This window comes from Cynocephalus volans, chromosome 7, assembly GCF_027409185.1.
Source record: "Cynocephalus volans isolate mCynVol1 chromosome 7, mCynVol1.pri, whole genome shotgun sequence".
NCBI classification, from domain to species: domain Eukaryota; kingdom Metazoa; phylum Chordata; class Mammalia; order Dermoptera; family Cynocephalidae; genus Cynocephalus; species Cynocephalus volans.
In genome coordinates, this window is record NC_084466.1 from 122446166 (window position 1) to 122467506 (window position 21341).

General features: G+C 35.6%; 1 protein-coding gene across 2 annotated transcripts in view; it reads left to right on the plus strand.

Annotated features, from left to right (window-relative positions):
- Positions 1–284: 284 nt before the first annotated feature.
- The window catches only part of BTAF1 (B-TFIID TATA-box binding protein associated factor 1), an 87695-nt gene continuing 66638 nt past the window's right edge, over positions 285–21341 (plus strand). For both annotated transcript variants that reach the window (XM_063102764.1, XM_063102765.1), the window contains exons 1-4: positions 285–555; positions 11838–11961; positions 16001–16115; positions 17745–17891. In XM_063102764.1, coding sequence (XP_062958834.1) covers positions 542–555; positions 11838–11961; positions 16001–16115; positions 17745–17891 — 400 coding nt within the window. In that variant the 5' untranslated portion in view covers positions 285–541. The remainder of the gene's footprint in view (positions 556–11837; positions 11962–16000; positions 16116–17744; positions 17892–21341) is intronic.

Consider the following 21341-nt stretch of genomic DNA (forward strand, 5'->3'; position numbering starts at 1 on the left):
CAAGGTTTTGAACTTCCAGAACTTAGGCTAAGTCGCTATTGTCCTTCTCTAAAAAAAATAAGAGAACCCTTATTTTTCCCTGACTAGTTTTAAGACTAGAGATCCTCTCAAATCAACACAAAGAATTTTTTTTTCAGGTACACGCCAGCTGACTGAAGCAGCTCAAGTTCCTTTCGTTCATCCGCGGAGCGGAGCTCCTCGCGGTGAGCTTACGTCACTTCCGGCGCGCTGACGCTCTCTTCGGCGTGCCGACGACTGCGTCAGCAAAGAGCGGGGCTGGGGGCACCCGGTTTGAAGTCGTGCGGGTCGGCGGACTGCCGCCTCAGCTGTCTCGGACCCCTGCTCCCCGGCTGCGGCGGGGACGAGCTCGGGTAGGCGGCGGGGCAGATGCCCGAGGGCCCGCGCCAGGACGCTCCGCGCCGCACCGGCCGCTCCTGTCTGCTCCGCGGCCTGGGCCTGCGTCGCTCTACTCTCTGGAAAGGAGCGCCTCCGCAGCGCGGCGCGTAGCTCGAGGGCAGCTCCGAACCGCCGGCGTCCAGCCATGGCGGTTTCCAGGTGGGTCTCGCTCCTGATGAGCGAACGGGAAGGCGGCCTAGGCGAGGCATGGTCTCCTCTAAGCGCCCCCACTCCTCGAGAGGAGCGGTTCTCATTGTCACTGGGCTCCGGCGCCTTCCTCACTAGACTTCGGAGTTCGCCCGTCGGTCGGCGGGGGTTTGGGCTCGGGTTACTCCTACTGAATCGGTTCGGCAACGTCTTTTTCTTGTCAGATAGACCCCTTGGCACGTTAGGGCTGGCTTTTCTCTTTCCTCACCTTGTTTCTCTTCTCTGGTTTCTCTTCCCACTTTCAGTTCTAGGGGAGTAAGTCTCATATCTTTCTCAGCATTCTAAGGCTGATCCCTAACCTCCATTTCATGGGAAAACTTGGTAGTAACTGTCGGATGAGGGGAGATTTGAATTACTGTTATCTTAAGAGGCCGTCTGATTAAGTTAAAAATTTTTACGGCTTTACGGATATATTCTTTCTTGAGGCATTTTTTTCTTACATTGAGTGTAATCTCTCCTTTTGTTTAGCAGTAAATATTCCCACGTCAGCATTGTAATCTTAAGCAAATTATTGTATTAGCACCATCTTCCTTAGCTAAGGCGTGAAAGATATATCATAAATCTTAAATTATTTCAAAATATTGCCTATCAACAGGAAAGTCTAGGAAAACTATAGAAAAACTAACAAGACATATATTTGTATTGCAATAGGAGGAAAGTTCTCCTTTCCTCCAGTATGACAGAATGGTTGAAAAATTTTTTGTGAGAGGTTTGATTTTGGTGGCCCTATGTAAATAAGGGATGGACCCTTTGTGATAGTGATCAGAAGGACTCACCAAGTTCTTTAGAGTTGAGGTAACTTTTAATGAGAATCAAGACCTTCTACTAGGTAGATGGAAGGAAAAAATAATGAAAACAAATGGTTTTTATTCATTTTTCACAATTAACACATTTCTTGAGCACATTATGTGCTCAAGTTTTATCTGTTTTGCAAGGGAAAGGATAACCCATCCTTCACAGACTCCCCAGATAACTGATGAAATAGTGTGTGGGAGGGGCCCGTGGGAGTTGGGTGAAGGGGGTTGCTAGGTACCTGTAGTATCTAATTTTTATATCATAATTAATCCATTCAATGTGATGATATTCTTGCTGTGTTATATATAAAACTGCCTTAAGAGAATACAGTGGTATTTTCGATTTTTGCAAATACAGAAAGGTATATCTTCTAATTTGTTACCTCTCATATTAAATACATAAATGTATACATTATGAATACATTGATATATGAACTTAATATGAGATTTGTTTGTCAGGTGATACAATGTTTAAAGGGATGAGTACTTCCTTTCATAGAGCAGACTGTATATTCTCACAGTATTGAATGTATCTTATAGAGACAAAATGAAAGTGTTTAAAAAGAGCCTAATCATCTTCGGCCAATGCCAATCTACTCATATTTACAGTTTAGGACACCTAATATTTCTGAATGAATGAGTTTTGAAGGCTACTTGCCTTTTGTTCTGGATATTGGGTTTCAAAGAATAGTGCCCTTTCTCTGTAGATATTTTTCTTGTTCACTGCCAAAATTCTACTTAAAAAAAAAAACCTGCCATGTTTTTATAAAAGAGCTACTTCTGTGCTTAGTTTAGTGATATGATAAGTTCAAGGAAAACATTTTGAGACACTGTGCATTTTGGGGGTATGTCAGTTCTTGACTTTTTCATCTGTGGATTCACTTCGAATGGCAGGCTTTAGTCTCAAGCCGGCCTTCTCCATGCACTAAACACATTTCTAGTCTAACTACTTTTCTCTCCTGTTGATGCGTGCTAGTAGAATGAGACTCATTTTAATAGTATTTTACGTACAATAGGAAGATAATCCAAGAGACAAAAATCATATGCCAGAATCAAATCTAAAATATTTTTGCATTGCTTACATCAATGTGCATAACTGAAGATAAAATGTAATATTTTTTAGGACCTCATAAGCATTTCTGATAGAAGGGAAACAATAAATTTGTACATTATTCCTTCAATTGCCAGGTCAAGAATCTGAGAATAATCTTTGACTTCTCTGCGCCTCCCTCTCCCCCCATCTAGCCAGTTATCAGATCCAGTCATGTATTCTACCTTTCTAATCTTTCACCAGCCAGTCTTTTTTCTTTCTGTACCAATTACCACGGTCCTACTCCATGCCACACATTATCTCTAGTTCAAGACAACAGCAGCTTCTCTCCTCTTTCTGCCTCTCATAGCATCTCATTTCAGTTTATTACTTCAGCTGTATTATTTGCTAATATACAAATTTTAATGTAATTTTTTGGCTTAAAACCCTTTAGTTGTTTCCTATTGCCTTAGGATAAAGTTCAGATACCCAAACAAACATATCTTACCCCAGATACTTTGTCATCTGGTCCCTGCTTCATCTTTTCAGCTTCATCTTGTGTCAAGTTCTCTGCACCTCCCCTGCTCCCCTCCTCCCCCCCCTTCCCCTCTCCGCTGAATCCTTGTTCTCACCTCCCACCTTTTATGTCTGGAACACTTCTTTCCCTACCTCAAGTCTGGCTAATTCCAACCTCAGTTTTTTGGTCTAACCCTACATACACATCACTTTGTTCAGGAAGCCTTCTCTGGTTTTACTTCATTTGAGCTATTTGCATCAGTGTGTACTCCTGTCAATCATATTTATCATATTTTGTAATTGTTTAATTCTCTTCCTTGCTGGATTAACATAGACTCTGTGAGAGAAGGGAATGTGTCTTTGATCTTTCCATCTCCAGCAGAATGCCTGTCTCCTAGTAGGTGCTCAATACATTTTTTTAACAGAATAAGTGATTGATTTTGCTTCTTGCTTTAATACCTTTCATGATTTTACCATAGTTTATGTGTAGTAGAATATTTCCAGTGTTCTTCAATGTGTGCTCCTGAGTTTAACTAGTTTTTTCTCAGGAAGAAGAACTTTCGCTATGGCTGTGAATATTGGCCAGTATTATGATTTTTTAAAAAATCATCAGAATAATTTTTTAAGTTTATAATATAGTAAATTCTGTTATAGCATAGCCTTTTGGTAGTGCAAATTGGATATAATATAACCCTGTATTTTGTGTGGTCAAATATTTTAGGCTCTGCTTATAGCCTTATAAAGGCTTGATTATACTGTATTTTGAATTGTAAGAATGTGGCAAATTATGAAATGCACAGCCAACTCTTGATTCATGCGTGAGTTAGATATTGCAAAAATAACTTTGGAACTTTCTAAAATTGCAAATACAATCATAGCCTTTGAAGTTCTCCATAAAATGCAGTGAAATATCACTGAAAAATGTATGACTCCTTTAGACCTTAATAAAAGAGGAAGCATTACAGATGTAGGAGTAGAGAACAATGTTGCCCTTAAGCAGTGGATGCTGGAAAGTCAGCTAAGTTTACTCACTAGCAAAAACCTCAGCAAAAAGCAAATTACTATGTGTTATAGGCTTTCAGTATTGCTTGCGAATAATTTTTGTCATAATTGTTAAATGTTTGAATACCATTGTTTTGCTTTGTGAGGCTTTTTCCCAGTTTCATCTGTTACATAGTTGGGATTGCGCCACCAACAGTAAAGGGAACCTTAGAGGGACTGCTAATGTTTATTCATTGATTGAGAATCTGTAACTGTGTTGGGTTCCATGGCTTAATATAGATTATTTTTAAATATTGTTTTTGATACCCTTGCCTGTTTATGCCACAGTTTATTGAATTGACTGTTGCATATTGGCCAGCTGATAGGAATATAGTTCTTCCTCGATCATATAGAGAAAATTTCAAGAATATAACTTTGAGAGTTTTCCCTCAGTGATCAGTGCTGTAAAGGTCATATCTAAAATGTCTAGATAGTACTTGGGATTTGACTGGTTTAGAAGCCATACCTATGTCTGTGACATATATCTTTGCCTTTGAAAATAATACAGTTGTTCACAAAGGGTTCAGAAAGAAAACTGGAACACCACCCTCTTATGGAAGAAACAAATTGCTACATATGAGCAGAACTTTGCTCAGTTTTGTTCATTCTCTCTCTGTACTGCAGATACTTTAGAGAAACATTGTTTCAACAGTCCTGTCAAATAAAAGGAAGTTTTTTGATGTGGGGAACATTCAGTGGATTCTTCCTAAAGATGGAAACTGTTAATATAGAAAAAAGATCTTAATTACCTGTATGGGACAGCACAGTTTTACTAAGCCTATTCCTACTTTACTGCTAATTTCAATCCATAATAAGATTGACAGAAGAGACCATTATAAATTGAAATTTATAAAATATTTCATACATTAAAAATTTTAGAGACAAAAAAGCCAGAAAAAGTAGAGGAGGCATTATAGAAGCTTCTCTATTTCAACCCCTATGGTAAATTCCTCTCTTTCTTTGGTTTATTTCTCAGAGTACTTGTATGAAATTTTTTTGTTTTTTAAAAAATTGTGGTAATACACACGTAACATAAAACTCACCATTTTAACCATTTTAAAATAAATAATTTCATATGAAGTTTTAAAACCACAGATATTTCTGCTAAAGAACCTAGATTATTAGTATGTTTTATCTTTAAGGTAAAGTTGTGTAACAGTCTTTAGGTTGTTGAGGGGATGGGGGTTCCTTTAGGAAGTAGTATAGCTTGGTTGTACTTTTTCACCATTCATCATTTAACTGGTATGTACTGGTTTAATCAGTATGTACTGAATACTTTCTATGTTCTAGGTGCTAGGGATATAGCAGAGAACAAAAGTGGAGTATTTGTTCTCATGCATTCTCTTGGAGTTTATGTTTGCAGGTGGGGAGGGTTGGGGAGGGGAAATCTAATTTATGTAGCATGCACCTGGCCTTGCACCTGGCTTTGGTGTGGTTTCACATCTTCATATGATTCTTAAGAGTTCTATGTGGTATCTTAATCTACTTTCTTGTTTAAAAGAACATAATATTAATATAGTTTTAAATTACTCACAATATGAACTAGAAGGTATACATTTTAAAACTAATCTAGAGAATTTTGGGGAAGTTGTTTCTTTTGACTGTAACTTTCTTCCTTAATAATATGTGGGATTTAGTGCAGTGTTCATACCAAATATTTATTTTCTATCCTTATTTCTTAAGGAACACAGAAAAGTAAAAATTCAAAGTCTCTATTTTAGGTTTTTTTTTAACTTTTGCTATATATAGAAAAAGAGTAATGCAAGGGACAAACCTGACTGATCATTCTCTTTTAGTTAAGTTTACAAAGCCATGCTTGTGAAATATTCTATCAGCCAACCTTTCCCGATTTTTCAGAGAGATTATTCTGAGAACATCAGTGAGATTTTTTTGTATGGTCAGAATGGCTTAGAATGAATGCAACATGTAGTTATTAACTGGGAAGACGTAATCTAGAACATGCTTCATAGTTCAAAATGTGTTAGATTTCTTTCTGGCTTTTTTTTTTATAGCTTTACTGTTACGAATCATCATAATGTAGACATCTGGAGAGGAGAGGGGTTAGATTGCAGCTGCCAGCATAACCTCTACAAACTTCCGTGTACTCTTTTCTTTTCTAGGCAGTCTTTAGAGCAGTTGCCTGAAACCACAGATTGGTAAAATAAGCATGAATCATGTTTTGTGTAGTTATTTCTCTGAATTAAAATCCAGATTGAAAATGGGCCAGACTTCTTATTGTCATCAATCGATTCATAACCAGTGGATATTGTCAAATATAATTGCCTTATGTTTTATTTAAATTATACTTCTACAGTCTTTGGTTCCTTCCATTCAACTTGACATCTGTTACCTCTGTCTCCTCTGTCTGTCTATCCTTCAGAGAATGAAGAATGGCATTTTTTTCTGCTAGCTGTTCTGCAAGAGATGTTTTAGCCAAAAGAAGTATTATGGTAAGTACTGTATTCCTTTAGTTGGTCCTCCTTTTAACTTCCTTTCTCTTCTGACCATCTAGCTTCCTTCAGACCTCTCTCTTTCACCAAGGGCCCTGTCTGCACTCCAACATAATACTGACCCTGTCTCATGCCCTTTCTCCCTCCCCCACCAGTTCACTGTACCAGCCTTTTCCATTGTGGCCTGGACCTGATGCTTACCCTGCTTGCCTCATAGCTGGCTACCCTGGGGTAACAGGTCAGACTGCCCTCTTGTCAGGTCCTTGTCTGCTCATCCCTTTGATCTTCCTTTTGTGTGGTGTCTAATCTCCTGTCCTGGAGAGAGGAATGGAGAATTCCAAAAGGGGCTTTGAGTCAAGAGGACCAAAGAAGCATTCTTGTGTCCCCATTCCTCTGTTCAGGAAGGCAAGTTTGGCTACCACCAAAGTGGAAGAAATGAGGATGATCAGGCCTGGAATTGGATATGAGAGTATGAGCTGATCTGCTATCCTCAGGGCAGTTGGCTGGTGGGGGAGCAGAGGTGACATGACATGGCATTGGGATAAAAGGCTTTACAGAAAGGAGAGGCAAGAGGAACTGTGTGGCTGTGGGACAGGATCAGCATTAGGTTAGAGAGCAGTCGAAGGTCTTTTGGGCAGGAGTGTGGTTCTAAGTGAAGCTAGGTAGCAGGGGACCATAGGAAAGTTTAGGAAGGATGGAAGTTATTGAAGGAATACAGTGCCTACTGCATGGCCTCTTTCAGCTTGCTGTTTGGAGCAGGCATAACTGCCTTGTTGTTCAGAGTGCAGAAGTACTGCTGTGCTGATCTTTTCAGTTACTGAAACATTACCTTAGCATCAGTTCTGTTATTTTTATAACTTATTTTTATGATATATAGCTATTACAGGTTAAGGATGTTTCTCAAAGGAAAAAAAAATGGTAATATAACACACTCTTTTTTTCCTTAAAATTGGTACTTAAACTTCACCAAGAAACTTGAACTTTTCCTTATCTGTAATTTTAGTTATAATAAATACCAACTGCTTAACAAATATTTGAATACTCTGAAAGGAGGTGAAGCCTGAAGAGAAGCATAAGACATCATGTGACAAATTAATGTAAGAGAGGTCACAAAAACAATAAATACCTAAATGGCTGTTCAAGATGAGAATTCATGTGGATTTCAGAAAAGGAAGTGATCTCTATTGTTTAGTAGTCTGAAGTGGTTTCAAGAAGGTAAAGGACTTTAATTGAATCTTGATGGATCGGAGTTAGCTGAAGAGTGGAGCCAAGAGAAGACATTCTAAATGGAGGAAACAGTATAGACAAAATAGTGGAAACCAGAAAGTCCCATATTTGGGAGATACTTTCTTAAATGTACTTTTTAAAATCTTGTTTATAATTGTACATGTTTATGGGGTACAGTGTGGTGTTTCAATACTTGTATATATTATATAATGATCAAATCAGGGTAGTAGCATATCTGTTACCTCAAACGTTTATCATTTCTTTGGGGTGATAACATTCAAGATCCACTTTTCTAGCTATCTAGAAATATATATAATACATTATTATTAGCTTATAGTCACTTTACTGAGTAATAGAACATCAAAACTTATTGTTCCTGTATAACTGTAACTTTGTACTCACTGACCAACTTCTCCCCACTATCCCCTTCCGGCTCCCTTCCCCATTCTTTGGTAAGCACTATTTTACTCTCTACTTCTGAGGATAACTTTTTTAGATTCCACATATGAGTGACATCACATGGTATTTGTTTTTCTGTGCCTGACTTATTTCGCTTAACGTAATGTCCTCCAGGTTCATCCTTGTTGCCGTAAATGACAGGTTTTCATTCTTTTTTTTATAGCTGAATAGTATTCCATTGTGTATATATGCCACATTTTCTTTATCCTTTTATCTATTGGTAGACATTAAGGTTGATTCCATCTCTTGGCTGTTGTGGATAGTGCTTCAGTAAACACGGGCGTGCAGATACCTCTTTACCATACTGATTTTCTTTTTTTTTTTTAAAAGATGACCGGTAAGGGGATCTTAACCCTTGACTTGGTGTTGTGAGCACCACGCTCAGCCAGTGAGCAAACCGGCCATCCGTATATGGGATCCGAACCCGGGGCCTTGGTGTTATCAGCACCGTACTCTCCCGAGTGAGCCACGGGCCGGCCCCATACTGATTTTCTTTTCTTTGGATATATACCCAGTAGTGGGATTGCTGGATCATATTTTTTATTTATAATTTTTTGAGGAACCTTCGTACTGTTTTCTATAATGACTGTACTAATTTACATTCCCACCAACAGTGTAAGTGAGTTCTCCTTGGGAGATATTTTTTGTTTGTTTTGGATTACTATCTGGTAAGTAGGAGGAGCATTGTTTTAGAGTAAGGAAGTGATTTGATTAAAAGATGTTTTAGAAAGTTAATCTGGCAACAGGATCACATTTTGAATGGGGTTATGCTCACCAAGCCATTGGAAGTATGGCATTGAAGCTCCCACATGAACTAGATTTGGGGAATATTTATTTGTATTGGGAACAGTTATAATAAAATAAAATATAATTAAATAAAAGTATATGATTTCCTAAGGTAAAAACTGGTGAGAGATGAGCAGCCAAGGATTGAATCTGGAAGAATGTTCATACTAAGAGTGGTAAGAATAGGAGAACCAAGGAAAGAAGAGCCTGAAGAAGAACAGAGTAATATAGTGTGAAAACTTAGGAAAGGAAGTATTTTAATAATGGTGTACTTGCTGGTATGATATGTCATAGAAGAGTCAAGAAAAATTGCATTTATGAAAAAACTATTAGATTTGGAGCTTATTGGTGATATTTTGGTAGTATAGAAAGATAGAGACTTAATTTTTAAGGATTAAATATGTATGATGAGGAAATAAAAGAAGCGACTTTAAACCCTTGTTCAAGATGCTTGGCAGTAAAAGGAAAGTGTTCTAGAAGTTGGAGGTCAAGTGGTTTATTTTCCCATTAGAGAACTCTGCGTATTGGAAGGTAGAAGGGAATGGTTTAGCAACAGTGATTTGAGATATTGGAGAATCAATAATTGAGTGAGGATGGAAGGGGGATGGTATCAAGACAAAATTAGGTCAGAAAACAAGTTTTTTCTTGCATTCTTTTGTCCCACTGTCTCTCTGTCACTATTCACCAATCCTAAGGTGAAAACCAGTGAATGAATGAGTAAAGACAAGTGTTTTAGATAGCCCTGAATGAGTAAGGAGAAATATAATTCAAAAGATGGGATATGTCTACGTACAACGTATATATAAATTAATTTTTGCGTGTCTTGTGAAAATTAACTGTGTTGTATTACTTTTTTCTTTATGTCACTAGCTTTAATTGCCTTAAATAATTTTCTTGAAATATGTACTTCTTATACCCTTAACTATAAAATTTGAAGCTTGCCTCTTAATTTTTTGTTCTGAAGCAGTCAAAAAGTTTCAAAGTACCTTTAGCGTTCTTGACTGAAGATCTATTACAGTTATATTTCTTACCAGTTACAGTAATTTTGTGCTTATTAGTGACCAATTTGATAAATACTATATTTCTATTGTTTGTCTCTTAATGCCACAAAAACTTTTCCATTTCATTTGCCCCCTTATAAGCTTTTCTTATAAAAGGCTTTCAGAGCTTTGCTTTGTCACTTTTTAGCTCCTTGCAAGAGAAAAAGAATCCCAGAAGTAATATGAGCCTATTTGTAGTTTATTAATGCTTAATGCTTATGCTTAGCTTGGGACCTTGCTTGCATTCTCTTCCTCATTAGATAAAATTTGAAGATGTATTTACTATATCTCCTTTTATGTAGGATTGGGCACAGTCAATATAATCTTGCCACTTGTCACCCTCCATCTTGTTTAAAGTACCCATTTATTCCAGATAGGAAGCCTCCTCCTTTACATTACCTCTGACATTCACTTTATCTTATTCAGCCTGATGGGTGGTGTGGTGGGTGGATAGACCTATGTATGATAGGTGGACAGATGTAGTAGTTACTTGTAACTTCGCTCTCCAAGACTTTAGGATTTCCCTGTATCCCAGAAACAAAATTACAGTTTTCTATCCTTCTCCCCCAACCTGCCCTTACTCCAAGTACAAGACACTGTGATTTTATCCCAAACTTTGTTCATTGGGTAAGTGGCAGAACTGGGGATTTGAACTGACGCACTGTGGATCTGGAATTTGTGCCATTATTCTATAACAGTTTATAAACTCTTTCCTCGGGGATCTTAGTTATTGCCTTATCTATATTTTATCTATATCTATCACCCCTATCAAATGACTCATATACATATATACCTTTAATCCTAACTTTCTCCTGAGCTTTAGAACTCTATTCCCACTGTCCTTTTTTGTTCTCTCCTAGCAATACTCCCTGCCATTAGTAAGCTTGTCATCTTTTCCACTTGAGCTTGACAAGTTTTCTTGTCATCATAACATAATCTCCACTAGTTCTTTCCATTTCTTTTAATGACATCTTCATTTTCTAAGATTCAAAACCTTAGAATCCTTTCACCACCCTTGACATTTTATTTAATTACTATACCATGTGTGTTTTGCTTTTGCATCATTTCTGCCAACTTCTCTCTACTCTTCCTGTCGGGATTGTAGTTCAGTTCTGCCCTTTTAGCCTGAAATTCTCTTAAAAGTTTCCTTCCATTTTACTTCATGTTTCACACTGCCACCAGATTAATCTTCCTAAAGCATAGCTCCAGTCTCATCATTTTCTTAACCCCAAACCTTCATGGTTACACTGTACATTCAAAGGTTCTACCATAGAGCTCTAGCAGCTTTTGTAGCTATACCTCTCACTGTTCTCTTAGTGTACCCTGAATTACAACCAAACTATTGTTTACTTCCCTAAATATATTTTTCCTTTTTTTTTTTTTTTATTGCTGTGCCCTTTTTGTTCCCTCTTCTGCTGTTTCTTCCCCTTTCTCTTTCCTTACCTTTTCTCCATCAGTATTGGAATCCTATTCTACCATTAGGGTCCATCTCATTTGCCAGTTCTTTTATGAAGCCTTTTCATTATTACACACTTGCGGATATAGTATTTGATCTCTTCTTTTACACTTCTCCAAGCGCTTTGAACTTCCTTTCTGAAACATATTTTATTGTACCCTATATCATAATTATTTGTATACTTGCCTTATCTGCTTCTCCCAACCCCAACAGCAAGTTTCTTGAGAGTAGAGATTCGAAATCTCCTGCAGCCCTAGAGTAGGTCTTGTTCATAGATAATCAATACATTTATTGACTCAAATTTCTACAGTGTACTTCAAAAAGTTCATGGAAAGATTCATATTCTAATTCTGTTTTTCCATGAACTTTTTAAAGTACCCTCATACATATAAGGAAACACATTTCAGAATAAATATTATATTTTTGTTATTTTAGGCTTGATCGTCTTTTTATCTTACTGGATACTGGCACTACTCCAGTTACAAGAAAAGCTGCTGCACAGCAACTTGGAGAAGTGGTGAAGCTTCATCCACATGAACTAAATAACCTCTTATCTAAAGTAAGACCTCTTTCTTTCTTTTCTTTTTTTTTTTGTATAATACAGTTATAGAGACTTGTCCATAAATAGGAACACAAAAGTAAAGGTAGAAATCATCTTATTTGGCTTGGCCCATAAGCTCAGTTGGTTAGAGCACGATGTTATAACACCAAGGTCAAGGGTATGGATCTCTGTACTGCCCAGCCACCAAAAAAAAAAAAAAAAGAAGAAGACGAAGAAATCATCTCATTTATTTAAGTAACAATTTGTGATCTCCAAAGTAAATATCTTAATATTTCCTCAAATATCTTTTTAAATTTTGCTGTTTTTATTATTATTTTTTGTTTGTCACAAGATTAAAAAATTTTTTGAATCAAGTCTGATAGTTTAAGGGATTTGACAATGTAGGACCTTTTGCTGATGGCACAAATTTGAATCTGTCCCAATTTGGTAATGAACTAAGTTGTTAATCTGGTTAGTGGTCTAACTTGTTTTTAATGGCTAATAATTATATCATAGTTGGTAGTCTTAAATGGATGTGTACTCATGGGCAGTGATTGAATTTCTTATATGAGAAGCTAGATGTCATATGGCATTCTTAGTTATCAGCCATTTGATTACTAATCTTTTTTTTTTTGGTGGCTGGGTGGTATGGGAATCCAAACCCTTGACCTTGGTGTTATAACACCACGCTGTAACCAACTGAGCTAACTGGCCAGTCCCAGTTATCAACTGTTTGAAAGTAGAGGCTTTTTGCTTTGTTGGATCAGTGTTTTCATAATCCTATCCCCTGTTCTTTCCCTAAGCAATGGCTGTATTTTTACTGAACTCTGTGGGCTTGTTGACATGGATCTGTGTGATAGTAAGTGGCAAATTCCATGTGTTTAATTTACTGACATGCAGAAAAAAGCAGGTGTGCTTTTTTTGGGGGAAGGCAAATAGTGGGAGGTTGACAGAAGATAGGGTAGGGGAGCATTATGCTTGCCCAGGCGTTGAAAGCCTCAAGATACCTCTCTCCCCCAAGTCTAACTTCCTCCTTTCATTCTCATTTGTCCCTCCCTGGTGTGTATAAGTAGGAATTCTAAGCCCTTTCTCAACATATACAAATCTGCATTGTGTGGCTGTTATCATGAGGGCTAACAATGACTCTTTCCAACATAGTCCCCACATAGATATTCTCAAGACTTCCTAATAAGCAAGATGGAGATGGAGAGACCTTAATTTGATACCTACAGGCTCCTCGGTCTCAGAATGGGGAAGGATGCATATCGGACAGTATGATGCTCATGTGTAAGGTGGGGAGATAGAGAGGCATACACATTTCTTCTCCTCATCTCAAGGGAAGAAATGGAGGACTGAATGACCTGAAACTGGAAAAAATGAATAGGACTAATCTGTGCTGAACTGAGAAAAAAGTTTCCAGCCTTCCAAGTGAGTTCTGGACTTCTTAACTCAGACCTCAGCATATTGGCTGCCATCAAATCATTCTAAAAGAGGCAAAGTTTGTCTTTAGCACCTTCTCACCTCATGTTTTCTTTTGTCTGCCATCAGTGTTTTCCTGTTGCCTTTTGGTTTAGTTTTTTAAACAGCTTTACTGAAATATAGTTTATATACCATAAGTATGCAGTTTAGTGGTATTTAGTATATTACCATTGTGTGCAGCTGCCATCACCACAATCTAATTCTAAAACATTTTTATCACCACAAAAATAAACCCCATACCTATTAGCAGTCACTTTCCATTACTGCCCCTCCCATACCCAATCCTAGGTCACCACTAAACTAACTTTGTATGTAGATTTGCCTATTCTGAACATTTTATATAAAATTTTATAATGTGTAATCTTTTATGACTGGTTTCTTTCATTTAAAATAATGTTTTCATATTGTAGCATGTATCGTTACTTCATTCCTTTTTCTTTTTTTTTTTTTAAAGATGACCGGTAAGGGGATCTTAACCCTTGACTTGGTGTTGTCAGCACCATGCTCACCCAATGAGCTAACCGGCCATCCCTATATGGGATCCAAACCCATGACCTTGATGTTGTCAGCACCACACTCTCCCGAGTGAGCCACGGGCCTGCCCCCAACTTCATTCCTTTTTATTGCCAAATAATATTCCATTGTATGGATATACTCTAAATATATACCACATCTTATTTATCTTTTCATCAGTTGATGAACATTTGGGTTGTCTGTACTTTTTGGCTATTATGAAAAATGCTGCTGTGAAAAAATTCATGTATAAGTTTTTGTATGGAGGTATATTTTTACTCTCTTGGGTATATACCTGGTGGTAGAACTGCTGAGCTATATGGTAACTATGTTTAACTTTATGAGGAACTGCCAGACTGTTTTCCAAAGTGGTTCCACCATTTTACATTCCTAACCATAGTGTATGAGAACTCAAACTTTTTCATAGCCATGCCAACACATCTTATTAACTGATATTTTGATTATACACATCCTAGTGGTTATGAAGTGGTTTGGGTTTATATATTTCTGATGAGTCAGGCATCTTTTCATGTGTTTTTTTGTCCATTCGTATATCTTTGGAGAAATCTATTCAAATCCTTTGCCCATTTTTAAATTGAATTATTTGTCCTTTTTATTATGAGTTGTAAGACTTCTTTGTATAGTCTGGATCCAAGTGCCAATCAGGTATGAGATTTGGAAATACATTCTTCTAATCTGTGGGATGGCTTTTCACTTTCTTGATGCTGTCCTTTGAAGCACAAAAGTTTTTAATGTTGATGAAGTCAAGTTTATCTTTTTTTTTAAACATCACTTGTGCTTTTGATGTCATATCAAAGAAACCATTGCCTAACCCAAGGTCACAAAGATTTACCCTTATGTTTTCTTCTAAGAGTTTTATAATTTTAGGTGTTAGTTTTAAATCTGTGGTTTTTTGTTTGTTTTTCCTTTTTTTTTTTTTTGGCAGCTGGCTGGTACAGGGATCTGAACCTTTGACTTGGTGTTACCAGCACCACGTCTAACCAAGTGAGCTAATCGGCCAGCCCTATGGTCCATTTTTGAGTTAATTTTTGTATATGGTGTGATGTAGGTGTTCAACATCATTTTTTTGTATGTGGCTATCCAGTTGTCTCACCACCATTTGTTTTAAAAGACTATTATTTCCCCATTGGATTATCTTGGCACCCTTGTTGAAAATCAGTTGACCATAGACATATAGGTTATTTCTGGACTCTTGTTTTATTCCCTGATTTATATGTCCAATATTTTGCTAGTACCACACACTGTCTTGATTAGTATTGCTTTTCAGTAAGTTTTGAATCAAGAAGTGTGAGTCTAACAACTTTATTTTTTTTTTCAAGATTGTTTGAGTGATTATGGATCCCTTGCATTTCCATATAAATTCTAAGATCGTCTTGTTCATTCCTGCAAAAAAGCCAGCTGGGATTTAGAAAGGAATTGTGCTGATTCTAGAGATCACTTTAGGGGATAACTATATTAAAAAGTCTTTGAATCCATGAACACAAGGTGTTTTTATTTAGATCTTTAATTTTTTTCAACAGTTTTTTTAATGTTTTGTAGTTTTCTGTCAAGTCTTACATTTCTTTTGTTAAATTTATTTTTAAGTATTTTCTATTTTTGATGTTATTCTAAAATTGTTTTCTTAATTTCATTTTCAGATTGTTTAATGTGTAGAAATAAAATTTATTTTTGTATATTGATCTTATATCTTATAACCTTGCTGAACTTATTTATTCGTCCTACTAGTTTTTGTAACTTTTAATTCTCTGCATTAAATAATGTGACTTAATGAATAATATGTACTTTGCTTTTTAGTATGTTAAATAGCTATGTTATTCATAGAATGCTCTTAAGCATTCTTTCATTAAAAGTTTCTTATTTCCCCCTTTTAAAGTGATAGTGGTTTTTCCCATGAGAAAATCTTATAAACTATCTTAATAATTCCAAGGTGTTTTATATATATTTGGAAGGCTGCTAAATTATAATAAATAAATAAATTTGTATTTCTCTGTTCTGGCTATCTTACACAAATAATTTTTTAAAATATTATTTTATAATTTTTAAGGTGTTGGTATATTTAAGGAGTGCAAATTGGGATACCCGGATTGCAGCAGGACAAGCTGTCGAAGCTATAGTGAAAAATGTACCCGAGTGGAATCCAATGCCAAGAACCAAACAAGGTGCTTTTAAGTGGAAAAAGTAGTTTGAACTCAAAACCTAATTGTAGAATTAATTATAATATGTATATTTATATTTTAATAATTTAAATTTTAATTGAAAGGCATAATTATTATGTTTTTAGGTAAAGCTTTGTCAGGAAATGACAGTGAATAGGTGATTTTCACCACACATAAAAAAAAAAACTACTGGATAAACAAAGAGTTTACATATATATCTTAAAAATTATTGTGCAGTATGCTTGATTGGTAGAGATTATTACCTCTCTTCTAGAAATTTACATACCTGGCCAGCTGCCAAAAAAAAAAAAACCAAACGAAGCTTACAAAAAGAATCAATTCAATACAGTGTAAATATTTCAAGGTGTTTTTTCTTCTTGTTGCTGGGAGAATAGTGTACAGTAGTTAGTTTTTAAAGTTAAGCATAATTATGTATGGATGTTGCCCTTTAGATGTTTTGTAGGGGAAAAGAATTGTATTTGTTTTCTGACTGCCTGTAATGATTTTAAAAAACAAATCATATGCTTTTGAAAAGTTGTGAAGGTGTACATCTTCATTAAGTGAAAATTTAATATGGTGTAATAGATTCATTTTCAAGTCACTTTGATAATATCACCTTTATCACAAGTCTTAGCTTTCTAAAATTTTTGCTTTTAGTTGCTGGGATCTATTATTTTTAGTTATTGTATTCATTTATCTTCTCTCCTCAAATGAAATGTACAGGTAGAAGAAGTTACAGTTTGTTTTAGAAAAGAGCCTTTTCTTTTCCAGTTCATTATCCCTGCTTATTTTGGTATATAGAAACACTACAACTCAGATTTGTTTTTTAAAACTTAATAAATTCATTACACTAGCATTAAAATTTTTAGTAAGTGAGGTTGCTTGTTATCACTAGAAAACAAAAAATATTCATAATAGTTCCCTTTAATCTAAATTAAGCAATCATACTTTAGTTTACAGAGGAGTTACATGCAATTGCCAGCTAAACTTTTAAGTCAGTGAGCAGTGATAATATACTTTAGCATTTATAACTGTATAACCTTTTTTGGGAGGAGTACAGAACGTTTTATAGATATTTTTAGGCCTCAGATGGATATATGATTTTAGCAATTTGTCAGGAGATTGTAATTTGCTCAGAGTATGGGAAGTGAGTCCCATGACTGAATGAGTAGTTGCTTTGTAGCCTAGTTATTCCTCAGTTGTAAGGAGGCATGATGCTTATTAACCTTATTATGAATACATTCTGTCAGTATTTTTGTCTTAAAACTCATGGAGTTAACCTTCTATTTTTAAACTCTTAACAGTAAATGGAGACAGCATATTTAACATATATATTTCAACATAGGAATGCATTTCTTCATATAGCATTGTGCTTTCATAGTTAGAAACAGTTACATATACACCCACTAAGATTTTGATGGCTCGTAGAAGGGTAGCCACCAACTTAATAATTTATCACAGTTCTTAATAAAAGAACTGATGATAAGTAAATCCATAGTAGCTTTTCTACTTCCAGCCTTCTATTTTCTTTTCTTAAAATATTACCCACACACCCCAAGTAATGATATGCTATTTTTTTTCATTGTACACTTTGGCTCTGTGATCAAATTACTATTTTTAAACCTCATCTAGAACCTACTTCAGAAAGTTCTATGGAAGATTCATCTACTACAGATCGACTGAATTTTGACAGATTTGATATATGTAGATTGTTACAACATGGTGCATCACTCTTGGGATCTGCTGGTGCAGAATTTGAAGTCCAAGATGAAAAGTCAGGTATGTTATAGGCCTATAGAAGAAAGTCTAAAATTTGTGTGTGTTTTCAAACTAATTTGTTACTTGGTGTGCTCTTTATTAGTCATGCATAATCTAACATATCATAAAGTATACTTGACTGAAGTTTGCAGGTGGGGGGAGTACTATGGGTGGGAAAGGAACCAGTAGTATTGGGTCTAAAGCCACAGTATTAAATATTAAATAAATATAAAAATGAGTATTTTTCTTTCTCTAAATATGTTCTATGTATATGCATCAACTGATATATATTTATATTTAAGCAACAATTTTATTATGTAACATAGAAATTATAAAGTGTTATCCAAGGCCTCAGTTTATTAGGTTTTAAAATCAGGATTAGTACAAATTGTAGTAATGTTTTCACAGTTCTGGAAATTTGAGAGGTTGTATGATTGTTTTATTTTTATCACATTTTTCTAATATTGTTGGATCTATTCATGCTGGTGTCCAAAGCAAAAACTAAAACCAAAAATAAAACTTGGATAGGCAATTATCCCATTATCTTTAAACTTAACAAATATGTTTTAATATAAACTATATTTTTTGGCCACTCAAGATTGTGGCCTTGAGTGAAAAAATCTTGATGTTTTTAATGGATTTCTGTAAGTAAGTAAGTTGCCCTTTTGACTAAAAACCAGAACTGAGGGCCGAGCCCGTGGAGCACTCGGGAGAGTGCGGCACTGGGAGCGCAGCGACACTCCCGCTGCGGGTTCGGATTCTAAATAGGAGTGGCCGGTGCACTCTGGCTGAGTGCCGGTCACGAAAAAGACAAAAAAAAAAAAAAAAAAAACCAGAACTGAGTAGTGTTTTCTTTTGTTGCTAATTAAGTTAACCTTCATTCAGAGCCTATCTAGTTAATCTCAAAATAATCTTTAATATGTTCATCTTTAAAAAAATGTCAGTACCCATTTCCTCTCGCTTAGTGTGGTTTCTGTGGAAAGATCTAGATTAATTATTTTTGGAAAGAATTAAGAGAATACTTTGCCTAAGTTTCAGAAAAGCATAGTTTTTCTAATAAGGGAGGCAGAACTCTTTCAAAAACTTTCCAGTTTGAAAAAGTTATTGCTAAACAGTAAATTTACTAATCATCTGCTATACTCATGGACATTATCAGAGATCATTCGCTCTTATCTAGAAGTAAAAGACAGTTATTACGTACGCCACTTTAGAAAAATATGTTTGGTCTTTTCCTATAGATTCTGATTTCATAAATCTCTGGAGAACTTTAGAAAATGGTATTTTTATAAAAAGCCCTATAGGTGACTGATATATAACCAAGGTTGAGAACCCCAGTTTCTTGGGAACTCAGTTTTATAAGTCACAACTTGCTGGCCAGTGCTCCTTTAATACCCTGTAGTTAAGGGCTGGCTGGTTAGCTTAGTTGTTAGTTGGTTAGAGCATGGTGCTGATAACACCAAGGTCCAGGGTTCTATCCCTATACTGGCCAGCTGCCAAAAAAATAAAAACAAAATCTGTCGTTAAGTTTTCTTTAAATATCTGTTGATCTTTGTTTGTTTCCTCTCATATATTAGTATATATGAATGATTATAGTTGATTAGTATAAGTGCTGATCTGGGTTTCCTTTGTAGTTAAGTATGTAGATTATTTCCCCCAGTAGAACCTTCCCTGGAGTGGGAGGACCAATTTTAGGCTCTGTGGAAGTTATTGGGATTGTGATCCAGCAGTCTTCACTTTTAAATGCCTTGTGTTTTTCCCCTCCTGAGTAGAGAAACATTTCTTTTTTTTTTTTCTTTTTTTTATTCTTTTGATTCTTTTCTTAGTTTTTTCTTTTTTTTAATCTAGAGCAACCTTTTGAAAATTTTTCAGATAGCTTTATTGAGATAGAATACACACATCATACAATTCACCCATTTATTGTATACAATTCAATAATTTTTAGTATACTCACAGATATGTGTAATTGTCACCACAGTCAATTTTAGAACATTTTTATCACCTCAAGAAGAAATTGCATATCCTTCAGCTATACCCTCTTATTCTCCTACTTCCTTCCCTCCTCCTAGTCCTAAGCAACCATTAGTCTACTTTTGGCCTCTATAGATTTGCCTATTCCGGGTATTTTATATAAATGGAATCATACAATATGTAGGCTTTTGTGACTGGCTTCTTAGCAGAGTGTTTTCAAGTTTCATCTATGTTGTAGCATATATCAACACATTTTTTTTTTTTCTTGATAATTGTTATTACTGTTATGGGATGTGTCACTTTTTTTTTTTTTAATTGTGGTAAAATATACACAACATAAAATTTATCAGCTTAACCATTTTAAAGTGTACAGTTCAGTAGTGTTAAGTACATTCACATTGTTGTTCAGCCAGTCTTCACAAGTCTTTTCATCTTGAAGAACTGAAAGTCTACCTATAAAACATCAACTCCCAATTACCATTTCCTTCCAGCCCCTGGTAACCACCATTCTAATTTCTGTCTCTATAAACTTGACTACTCCAGATACCTCGTATAAGTGGAATCATACAGTATTTGTCTCCTTGTGACTGGCTTATTTCATTCAACATAATGTCCTCAGGGTTCATCAGTGTTGTAGTATGTGTCCAAATTTCCTTCCTTTTTAAGGCTAGATCGTGTGTAGGTATCACATTTTGTTTATCCATTTTTTCATCAGTGGATGCTTGGGTTGATTCCACATTTTGGCTGTTATGAATAATGCTGCTTTGAACATGGATGTCTAAATATCTGTTTCAGTTACTGCCTTCAGTTCTTCTGGGTATATACTCAGAACTGAGTCGCTAGAAAGGAAGTTCCATAAAGTTTTTCCATAGCAGTTGCCCCACATTGCATGGACTGGGTCTATCTCCACACTAAAAGCTACAAAAAAGGAGAAACTCACCCAGTGCAATTCCCTTCGTCCAGGTATTGACAACTCCCCTAAATAAATGACTACTTTTGTTCTCTTTCTAGTGCTTTTAGGTAGTTTTTTAAAAAAATATTTTGGCCCGAGTTTGTTATCTGCAGAGGGTTAGTCCAACAGGAACTTACTCAGCCGTTATTAGAAGTAGATTATTATTGTTTTTAAAATGTCGATTTTTTTTCTAATAATGTAGAACTTTCTCTTGCAGCTTAGTTGTTTTAAGGCTAAATTTTTATTTTTAAATAATGCCCTTTAGTGAAACTTTCAAAACCTGTCTGATATTATTTCCTTATCTTTGTTATTTGGGCTGTTAGGGCCGTATCATCTCAGAATACGTAAAGGCAATACTTGGAATAAGCATTTATTTGTTGAGATCTTTTTTCTGTCAAACAAAATCTAGATTCTGTTTTTTATCCTAGTTGTATATCTCAAAGAAGGTGCAAGGTGTAGCTATAAAGTAAGATTGGCTTATTTCCGTTGGAATAAATCTTTACATATATATATATAAATATATATATATATTTATATATTTATATATATAT